Source organism: Mastomys coucha, unplaced genomic scaffold (assembly GCF_008632895.1).
Source record: "Mastomys coucha isolate ucsf_1 unplaced genomic scaffold, UCSF_Mcou_1 pScaffold23, whole genome shotgun sequence".
Lineage (NCBI taxonomy): Eukaryota > Metazoa > Chordata > Mammalia > Rodentia > Muridae > Mastomys > Mastomys coucha.
The window spans coordinates 69,583,691-69,595,169 of NW_022196906.1; the positions used below are offsets into that span (position 1 = coordinate 69,583,691).

Genomic DNA, 11,479 nt, shown 5'->3' on the forward strand with positions numbered 1-11,479 from the left:
CACACACACACACACATCTGAGTCAGAGTCTCAATATGTAGTCCAAGCTAGTCTCAAACGCAAGATCCTCTTGTCTTTGTCTCTTCAGTGCTGGCTGAGAGATGACAGTCATGCTTCACCATGGCGCTCTCAGAGATCTTCCATAGGAATGGGTATTAAATTTTATCAACTGTACTTTTAGCCTGTGATGGCCCCTTGGTTGCTGTTCCCTTCGATCAAACATATCAATTCTACATTTGAATTTATGTGAATAGATTCCACATGGTTAAGCAGTTCTGAACTCTTGTAATACATAGTACAGTCCTACTAGATTTTTGAGAATCTCTATGGATTGCACAGGCTACCTTGAACTAAGTCTTCCTGTTTCAGGAGGACTTATAAAATTAGAAATAAAAATGTCATAATTAAAGTGAGCAATCCTCGTCTCTCTCATCTCTAACATTCGTATTCTCTTTGTAAATCGATACAGACGTTTAAATTGCAACCTATTTAGTTAAAAGTGATAAGAGAATTCCCACAGAGCTACTGTAGCTGCCAGATTAAGTCTTGTGCAGCGATTGGGAGTTTCAGCATTTAGGGATTTGGGTGTTTTAGAACGTTTGTACAAATTTGAATGGTAGGATATAACTAACAGCATTTATAGTCCCTTGAAGCTCAAATAGATTAATACCTAGTGAGTCTGAGCAATTATGAATCACTTAACAGCGTTACCCTAGTGTTACACCCCAAATATCCAATGCTGCACCCCAACTCCCTGAGTACTGATACCCAACCCTCCTGGAGCCACTTTATCTCCTCTAGAAAAACATTCTTAACTATGTTGGTCTAAGAAACATAGCATTTAGATTTTTGGCTTGGCCACTTAATCATGGCAGGGTCATCTAGGAATGCATCAATGTCAGGTCCTGGACATTTCAATTTTACCTAGCATCAGCTCCCGTCTCCTCTGTCTTCCTTAATCTAGTTTAATGAATTACCCATCTCTTTATTTTTCGGCTTGTTATCACGGGAAATCCATGTCATTAATTTTCAGTTTATCTCATTCATAGGCTGGGGAAGGGTGACTTATTGCTCTCTGGACTCCCATTCGTTTATCAGCGTCACGTTCCCATCGACACAAAATGCTAGACTAGGAAGGGTTATCTGCTAGCTCGTCCTTTTGATTTCTGTGAATTTCATCTCCTATTTTATATTTCCAGTTCTACAGAGGGACCATGGTCTAGCTAGGGGATGCAGATTTACTGACACTGCTTTCTGCTCCTTTGGTTTGTTTCAGAAGTGCTGTTTTAGAAAGCCCCTGGCTAAATTTTATAGTGATCGTGGAAGTATTCTAACATGAGTCTTGATAATATGTTGTGGATGTAATTGATAGATCTAGAAAACCACGTACAGTTAACGAAGGCAAATGAGTTCAGATCCCAAGTGTGGAGTTCTGCGAAGCTGAAGCTTGTCCACAGCATACACAGGCCGTTTGCTTCTAAAGACTAGCCCTAGGAGGCAGGGATCATATCTATCTTGTTCACTACGAAATTTCTAACTAAATTCCAGGTGTCAAACACTGCAGGCAACCAGACATGTTGCCGACTGAATAACAGACGTGTGTAGAGGACTAATTTAGGAATGTATTTTAACTTGTTTCACTCATGACTTGAAATTGTGTAAAGATTTTTTTTTACTGATAGCTATTTACTTGGACAGGGTCACATTCTATAGTACAGCTGACCTCTTACTCATGATCCTCCTGCCTCAGACTCCTTAGTTCTGGATTACAAATGTGCACCGCCACACCTGGTTCAGATGATCTCAGGTTTCAGGTATCCAGTGTCCAGATGTTCAGGCTACCCTTTTCATGGGGGGGGTCCGGGGGGGTGGTGGAAAGATTCATAGGGTCTTAAAAAGAAGACACAAAATGCTCAGGAGGTGCAACATCCAAGCCACAGAACTGCAGACCATCCCTCATTCTCACCATCTGTAACTGGCACCTTCAGTAGTCTATGATGGAAGCTCTTGACTTAGGAGCTTTTGGTAGCAAGGCTGGAGAGATGGGTCAGGAATAAAAAGCACTGGCTACTCTGGGTTCAGTTCCCAGAACCCACATGGCTGCTCACAACCATCTGTAGCCCTAGTTCTAGAGGATCTGATACCCTCTTCTGACCTCCACGAGTGCTGCATGCACATGATACACATAAACACATGCAGGCACACTCATACACATAAAATAAAAAATGAATAATGAATAACTCTTTTTCTTTTAAAGATCACTTGGCAGGAGGGGGGTTGCTGGAGAGATGGTTCAGCGATTAAGAGCACTGACTGTTCTTCCAGGGGTCCTGAATTCAATTCCCAGCAACCACATGGTAGCTCACAACCATCTGTAATCCAAGGTCCTCTTCTGGTGTGTCTGAAGACAGTGAAAGTGTACTCATCATACCTATAAAGTAAATAGATAAGATCTTTAAAGATAACTTGATATTCTTTGAGAAGTGCTGTTGCTCCTTTCTTGTTGCCTACTCTCAGGGAGGGCTCTGTGTTAGAGAGTGAGCTAGTACTAGCTATGCTTATCTGGAGCACATCCCAGCCCTCCTACCACCATCATCAAGAAGAATGTGTGTACCTAGTAATTCACCAGAGTAATGTACAGATATCCACCTTATCCATCACTCAGCAGTGTAACACACGCCTCTGTGTCTTAGCCAGATACTAACCAGTGTAACATATTCCTATCTGGCTTAGCAAGTCACTAACCAGTATAATCCATGAGTGTTTGGCTTAGCTTTCACTAACTAGTATAACACACTCCAATCTGGATTAGCCAGCCACGAACCAGCATGATACCCTTCTATCCGGATCAGTTCTCTAGCAACAGGCCACTCTGCAGGCCACTGATGTTGCGGAGGGTTGCTTCAGGTTAGATATTGATCCTTGGATCAATCCCAGTGGCCAGGGGCATCAGAATTCTGGTGCAAAAGGGAGCAAAGCAGTATTCTGAGGAATCTTGCATGGACGTGTGCTACATACTATTAAAGACCATAACCAGGGGCTGCTTTATGCTCTCATCAATAACCCAAACAACCATGCCGACTTCATTACATACCCGCATCTTCAAAAAATGTCTCCACTCTGAGCCATTCACTTGATGAATAGTACATGGATGCCCAGCCATGTTTCCTGGAATCATCCTGATGCGTTCTGAGAAAAAGCTAGACATGAGTCAGAATTTACATGTGGCACAATGCAGAAAGAATTCATCCACAGACATTTCTGAGTGGGAACTGCAGGAATCCTGTAGTTTTCAATCTGTGGCATTCCAACACACCAGAAAGCGTCTCTGAAGCCCATCACTCTTAGAAAAATACTTCCTGCAAAATATTGGAATGTTAGATTTTCCCAAAGATTTTTTGTTTGTTTGTGTGTGCATTTGTGTGAGTATATGTGTGTGCATGTGTGAGTGTGTGTATGAGTGTAAGTGTGTGTGTGTGTGTGTGTGTGTGTGTGTGTGTGTGTGTGCAGATGTCTATGGGGGCCAGAAGAGGGCATCTGATCTCCTAGAGCTGGAATAACAGGTTTCTGTGAGGTGCTTGATGTGAGTGCTGGCAACTGAACTCCTGTCCTCGCCAACAGTAGTCAGCAAGCTTTCCTAATGGCTGCATCATCTCTCCAGGCCCAGCAAATTAGATTTTTACTGGAACATTTCATCAGAAATGTTCTATCATGGGAACTAGTACAAATGACAGCAAATTCCTAAAATAATGCTCGGTATAGTCAGCTCTTTGCAGAATTATGCCACACTGGCCTCATGTGAAGTAGCCATCAAATCCACAACAATAAAGTAAATTTCCCAAATATGGATTATTCACTGACTGCTCCCCGTCTGTCTCTTTGTAAAAGCAGTTTCAAAATGGTTTCTTCCTTTATGTGTGACGTGACAGCCTTGTGGTGTTTCTCGGTCCTTACCTTAGTTAAAGTCTCTGCTGCCGCTGAGGTCACTGAGCGCCCTTTTTTTTTAGATACCCCACAGGCCTGGCCATCTCTTCTACTGTGGAGTCACCACCACGTGCTTAGAGTGAGACCCTGTCCACAGGTCCCAGGGCAGAATATTTTTCTGTTTCTGAACGTCTAGTTAGATGTTTAAGGTTTTCAAACACAATGTGTCTAAAGCAAAATCCTCCCTGTCCTGCTTTCTCTGCTCCCCATTCCTTAACCCCTACACAACTGTGCATACACACACACACACACACACACACACACACACACAATTTTACTCATTAAAAATAGGTGGTTATGGATGGGACTAGAGGGATGACTTAGTGGTTACGTGTGTGTACTGCTCTTGTACAAGCCCCAAGTTAAATTCTTAGCACCTACAGAGGGCAGGTCATTCCTGCCTGTAACTCAAGCTATAGAGAATCTGAAACCCTCTTCTGATCTCTTGGACACCTGCACTTGCATACACACCAACCCCTAACTCCCATCCTGCCCCCGAGAGATACATAAAAATAAAACAAGCCTTTAAAATAATATGGTTGGCACACCAAAGGAGTCTGTTCTGCCACAGAATCTCTCTACACCCATGGTAAGTGCTGCTCTTTTCATGATAGCAAGACACCTGATCCACCTAGTTAAACTGATGTATTGGTAAAGAAAATGTGGTACACACACATTGCTGGGACTTTATTCAGCCATGAAAGAAAAATGAAATTTGCAGGAAAATAGAAGAAACTAAGAAGTAAATCAAATTAAGTAACCCAGGTTCAAGACAACAAATGCAACACATGTTTGTGGATGGCAACCATGGAATGATACCCACCCTTGACCTCTGACCTCATAAACATGCTCATACATGCCACGGCACAGAGGCCTGACACGGTTCAGCAAGCCTGCAGAATAATTAAAAGTTGCCATGGCTTTAAATTTAGAAGCTTTTGTGTGTCTAGGTCCTATAGTCACTTCTGCAGGCAAGAACCAGAACCATTTCCTATTTCCTTATACCTGCGGTCACAGAGAGTGGACAGTGTCACAAAAGGACAGACCAGCCAACCAGTAGAAGGCAGGCATAGGATTGTTTATAGAAGCTGGTGTCTTGGCTCTGACTGTGTAATTCTTTGCTTTTAGAAGGAAATAGACTTGGCGGATTTAATGAATGGCCAGAAACCATTTAGAAAAGACGGCTCACATTTTAGAGAAGAAACCCACAGAGTTTGGTCTGTCTGCTGTAAGTTACCCTGGAAGACTCTATTTAGCCACACATTCTAATTAACATTTCATGCTTATTTCCATATACTTTATGATGGAAAATGCTACCAAATGTCCTATTTAAAAGACTATATTTCTGGCACAGTGGCACACAACCTGTAATAACAGGACTCAGACACTGAGAGAAAGGCTCTTGGGCTCTCTATGTCAGCCTGGGTTACATAGCCAGACTCAGGCTCTGAGCAAACAAACAAACAAAGACAGTGTGTTTGCATTTGACAATTCTTAAATATTCCTTCAGCATTGTCCTCTAGCTACACATGATAAAATTACTTTTTAAAAAATTATCTTTATTTAATACGTATGGGATTTTTGCCTGTGTGTATGGCTATATATTACAGGTGTGCCTGGTGCTGAGAAGGCCTTGGAACTGGAATCGTAGACATCTTCCATGTGGGTGCTGGGAATTGAACCTGGATCCTCTGAAAGGGCAGCCAGTGCTCTTAACCATGTCTACAGCCCATAGAATTACTTAAAAAATAATTGATGTATATGAGTGCTCTGCTGCATGCACACCTGTGTGCCAGAACAGGGCATGAGATCCCTTTATAGCTGGTCATGAGCCACCATGTGAGTGCTGGGAATTAACTCCTGTCCTCTGGAAGAGCAGCCAGGGCTCTTAACTACTAAGCTATCTCTCCAGCCCCAGAATTACTTTTGATGTCTAGAGTTTCTTAACATTTTCAACTGGTTAACAATAACTTTTTCAGAATTAAAGGCCTTCATGCTTTAGTGTCTAATCTCTGGAATTCTGACCTCTTCATCCACTGCTAAGTTCTTGCCTGTGTCTTCTTCTTTGTCTTCAGATCTCTGTCTTGCAGTGATGGGATCTCAGTACAGATAAGCATTCTACCATGGAACTCATCTCCAGCCCTTTCAAAATATGTTTTGTTTTGGTTTTTAAGATAGAATCTCAGATGGGTGTAGTGGCACATGCCTTTTATCCCAGCACTTTGGAGGCAGAAGCAGGTAGATCTCCAGAGGTCAGCTTTGCCTGGTCTACAGAGGTGGTTCCGGGGCAGCCAGGGCTACACGGTGAGATCCTCTCTTGAAAAACAAAGCAGAAAACCAAACCAAAAACAAACAAACAAACAAACAAACAAAAAAACTAGAATCCCACTCTGTAGCTTTGATTGACCTGGAATTCAATGTGTGGTTCAGGCTAGTTAAGGCTAGGAACAAACTTACAGCAATCCTCCTCTCTCAACCCCTGAGTGCTAGGATTACACGGATTCTCTGATATGTTTTATTCCTGCATGTAATTATATTTATTATTGTAAAGGGTGTGTGTGTGTGTGTGTGTGTGTGTGTGTGTGTGTGTGTATGGAGGCCAGAGAACAACTTGTAGGTTGTTCTTTTCCACCATGTAGGTCCTAGAGCTGGTGTGATAAAAGTCAGATCACCAGGCCTGGCAGCAAGCACTTTTTACCACTTAATCCATTTTCCTGTTCTTTATACGTATTACAAACTAAGCCTGGGATGGGGTGCTGAATCACACCTCTTGCTGTCTCTTCACCTATATTCTTCAACATTCTACATATCCTACAATAGCTGTTATCTGACTCCAACTGTTTTTGCTAAATTAAGTATTTTGGATTATCTATGACTGTTTTGCATATCTCCCATTACCAAGGTTAACCAGGAAGTGATCACAAAACAAATTAAACTTTTACCCCCTTTTTTTGGTTTTTCGAGACAGGGTTTCTCTGTGTAGCCCTGCCTGTCCTAGAACTCACTCTGTAGACCAGGCTGGCCTCAAACTCAGAAATCACCTGTCTCTGCCTCCCAAGTGCTGGGATTAAAGGCATGTGCCACCACTGCCTAGCTTACCGCGCCCCCCCTTTTTTTTTAAATCACACAAGTCATTATTAAATAGTACCCATGGGAAGTCTACCAGGAGCTAATGTTTGAAGCCATCACTATATCAACACAGTCTTTCCATTGTCCAAAGGCCGGCTTCCCACTGCCAGAACGTCCCAGTGACTATAGTATTTGTTTGCTCAACTAGCTTTGGAGCTAAAGTTAATAACTTCGGTTGTATACTTTATTTTATTGTACATGTCTAATCTACTAGAAAACATCATCTTTTCACAACCTAAATTTCATATATTTGATCTGAAGCAAAATAGTGATGATGACAATGACCATGGCTGGAGAGATGGCTCTGCAGTTAGAAGCACTTGTAAAAGGACCTGTATTCAGTTCCCAGTTTACAACCATCTGTAACTCTAGTGCCAGGAAGTCAGACGCCCTCTGCTGGCTTTTAGATGAACTGCATGCATGCAGTACACAGACAAACACACAAACACTCATACACATAAGTACCATTATTTTATTTTTAGGGTCTTGTGCATGCTAGGCAAGCACTCTGCCACTGATCAGTATCCCAAGCCTCACTCATACATTAAAAAATAAAATCTCTATATCATCATTTTCAACAACAATAATAAATAAAATTGACAATCTTGTGCTTTACAAAAGCCGTGGGGGTGGGGGATGGGAACAAACAAACAAACACAAAAACCTCTAAAAATTTAGAAATGGAAAACTATAGAGAGGTAGAGAGGAGAGAGTCGACCACAGATCTTCTTAGCCCTTCCTGTTGTGATTCTCATATGCAAAGAAAAAAGAAAGCTTCTTTAAAAAGTATGGGTTTTTTTTTTCCCCAATGAAACTAGAGCCTTGCAATTTTGTACTTCTTCATTTGGGTTTGCCTATAAACTGAGTGGCTAATAGCTACAGCAATTCTTGACATCTGTTTGTGTTTAAGTGATGACACAACATCAGAACACGCCGTGTCATCGTGTCACATTGTTATAGCACAACAAGAAAATTACAGCTCCCCAACAATAACATGGTGTCAGAAGTGTCCGCTTGGCGGTGAGTCAGTGCTCTAGAAGTTACAAGCTATTTTTAGCTCATCCAGTGCTTCTGAAGCTTGGGTTCTTAAGTCCTAGAGATGCGGGAAATCTAGGGGTGCATTGGGAAGGGGCCTTTTTGGGTTTCCAAGTACCCTTCCCTGGTAGATATGGCTCCCCACCTTCCTGTCCAGGCCACATCAAACACGGATTACATTGGGAAATTGCATGCATTTAGGGCTGGATTCCCAGCTCTTTTGCGCCAGGCCAGCATCCCTGTGGAGGAGAAGAAACTATAATTATCTTCCCGTCTAGGGTAAGCCCTAGGTTGACATCTCCCAGGTGACCCCAGTGCACTCGGAGCGCAGTTCCATGGCTGCTTAGGCGCGCGGTGCAGGCGGCCCCTGCGGGTCCTCGGATCCTCTGAGACCCTTGCCCGGGAAGACCGGTCCCCAATCTCCAACTCCAGGGCGCGCGGCTGGCGTTGCCATAACAACCGGCGCGCGCAGCCTCGGCGGAGGAAGTGACGAGAATGGGTTGGCTGTTGTTGGGACACGTGACCAGGGTAGTGTTTTGACAGGGCAAACAGTGAGAGAAAGAGTAAAGAGCGAGCGAGCGAGCGAGGCGGGCAGGCAGCGGGGCCGGTGGATGCGCGGGCGCGGCGTCTGGGCGTCTCGGCGTCTCGGCGGCCGCGGGGTCTGCGCGCTGCGCTCGGGGAGGCGTGGCTCGGAGCACGGAGAGTGATGTGAGCGGCCGGGCGGCCGCAGGGAGCAGTGCCGGGAGGAGGAGCGAGGGGTCCCGGAGGGCGGTGAGCGGGCGGACCATGGGAGCGGTTCCCGGGTGGGCTGAGCCACGCGTGAGTCGGCGCGGCTGAGGACATGCCCAGACTCTGCTGCTGACCGGCTCCGGCTGGAACCCGGCTACAGAAGCCTCGGCGAGGCTAGCCACAGGGGATCCCCGCAGGTGAGGCCCGGGGGGCTGCGGGGGCTGCTGCGCCCCGGCCCCTGCAGAGGTGCCTCGGTGCCCGGAGGCTACCGGACCGAGGGCTGCCTTAGCTCCTGTGGCCCGACTCTTCCTCCTCCGTGCCTGTACCTCCAGGGCATAAATAGATCCTGCTGGTGCTTCCGAGACGCTGTGTCAGAGGAGGACACCTTGGCCTGGAGAGCGCAGGGGCGGGGAACAGGGGTGCTAGGCCCGAGGACGCCGGGGGAGGCGGTGCACAGACTTGAGCTGCCTTTTTTTTTCCCCTTGCTTTCAGACCTGCCCAGGGTTCTGTCACCGCAGTCTGCACCAGGAAGAGGCCTAACTTAGTAGTTTTCTTGCAAGATCCGGGGGATTAAGACCCGTATTTCTTTTTCTTTCTTTTTCTTTATTTTTTCTTTTTTATGTTTATATTGATCTCTTAGCGTTTGGAAAACGAAGCAGAAGCCGTTGAGTCAGCCGTGTGCCGGTTGGAAGAACCCACACCTGTGTTTTACAGCACTTTGGGTGGAAATTGGATGCCAAAATGAAGCCAGACCGAGGTAAATGATTTATTTAAGTAGCGCTTGAGTTGTGTTTTGTTTCTCTTGTCTTCTTTTAGAGGCGTTAACCTAGTTTTCCGCAGGATCAACCATTCCTGTGTCAGACGTGACGAACTGTCTCTGTGAAGATACCAGACGCTGAGGAAAAGATGGACTTAGGTTGTAGGTGGTTAAAGTCAGATGGAAGGTCCTGTTCTTAGAGAGTGTTTAGTAGAATGAAGGTGTCAAGGAAAGTGTTTATTAGTGGCCACAGGCTTAGTATCCTTTTTAGTTGCAGTTCTTCATTTTTTTTAGGTAAAGTCAATCCAACTTTAGAAAAGTTTGTCAACTTTTGAAACTTGAATTTGAACTTGATAAAGAGTATTATTTGTAGCCATTCCCATGTTCATTCCCTGGTTTTTTTTGTTTGTTTGTTTGGTTGGTTGGTTGGTTGGTTTTTTTGGTGTGTTTTGTTGTTTGTTTTTTTGTTTTATAGATAGAGTTTTGTCAAGTTGTCTAGGCTGGCACAGGTCTTACCATGTAACCCAGGTTGGCTCAGAAGACCCTAAGGATCCTTTTGCCTTCACCTGCAAATGTTGGCATTACAGACATGTACCACTGTGGCCCCTCATTAGTTTTGTACTCTTAAGGAAATTACAATTGTTTTCAGAGTTCCCCAGCTTGAATCTCTTATGGACAATTAGGGCTCAACTTTCTATTCTAACTCTGCATTTTCTACAGGTTTGTTTCTAAACCCTGAGGCTTTTTGTAACCTTGGCTGTCCTGGAACTCAATCTATAGACAAGGCTGACCTTGGACACATAGATCTGTCTGCCTCTTGACTCCCAAGTGCAGAGATTAAATGTGTGGGCTATTAAGCCCAGTTCTAAACCTATATTTTCAAGATTTAGAGAAAAATGTATGTATCTTATCCCTTTCCCAACCCTGGTGTGTATTTTGATTGAAAAACAAACAAAGGTTGTCACTAGCCTATAGAGGAGATGGCTCAGTGGGTAAAGTTGCCACCAAACCTGATCTGAGTTCAAATCCTAGAACCTACAAGATAGGAGAGAATCGACTGCTGAAAGGTGACTTCTGACTTCAACCCATGCACATTTGTGCACAGTGCACACACAGACCCAATAAGTGAATATTTTTAAAATAATAAAAAATATCTTTAAAAGGGTGTCGCTGCTACCCCAGGCTAGCCTATAGCTAGGATCCCTCCTGCCTCATCTCTTGGGTGCAGAGATTACAGGCATACAGCACCACACAGGCCTCATTTTGCTTTTCAAAGGCATCAAAAGAAGATGTTCATCAGCTTCTGATTAAGAATAAGGCCAACTCTGAGGAGTGTTTGTTATGGTAGTGGTTTAGGAGTGAGGACTTCTTTGATGTGAGTTTGAGTTCAAGGGGTTATCCAGTTGGCATCATCATCTTTACAACGAAGGGCTAGACAACAGCATTCATCCAAGTCTGAGGTTTCAGGATTGGAAATGGTTATTTATCCGCTGAGGTAGATTTACAAGAACCTATGCAATAATATATATGAAAATTATTATTTTTATGTACACACACATATTTACATATATGTATGTATGTAGTTTTATATATATATATATATATATATATATATATATATATATATTTCAAAGTGATTAGAAAGCTGGGCGGTGGTGACGCATGCCCATGCATGTTAATAAGGAGAATAAACCCACTTGTCAAGATTCCCAGGGAAGTAAGTTTCTTTCCCTTGGAGGATGTTGCTCCCTTTATCATTCTCAGGTAAAAATGAAGTGTTCCCAAGTCTACTGTTGACCTTTTATTCCATAAAAACATTAATTGTCTGGTTCATGGATGCTTTTT

General features: G+C 43.8%; 1 protein-coding gene across 4 annotated transcripts in view; it reads left to right on the forward strand.

Annotated features, from left to right (window-relative positions):
* The first annotated feature begins 8,662 nt into the window (after positions 1-8,662).
* Fam214a (family with sequence similarity 214 member A) overlaps positions 8,663-11,479 on the forward strand; it is a 77,926-nt gene continuing 75,109 nt past the window's right edge. For 2 of the 4 annotated variants that reach the window (XR_004111265.1, XM_031343145.1), the window contains exons 1-2: positions 8,663-8,856; positions 9,518-9,634. Coding sequence is in view for 3 of the 4 variants with exons in the window: in XM_031343145.1 (XP_031199005.1) it covers positions 9,619-9,634 (16 nt within the window). In the remaining variant the exon portion in view is untranslated. Of the gene's footprint in view, positions 9,075-9,517; positions 9,635-11,479 lie in introns of all 4 variants that reach the window. The other 2 variants (XM_031343144.1, XM_031343146.1) reach the window with 2 other exon arrangements.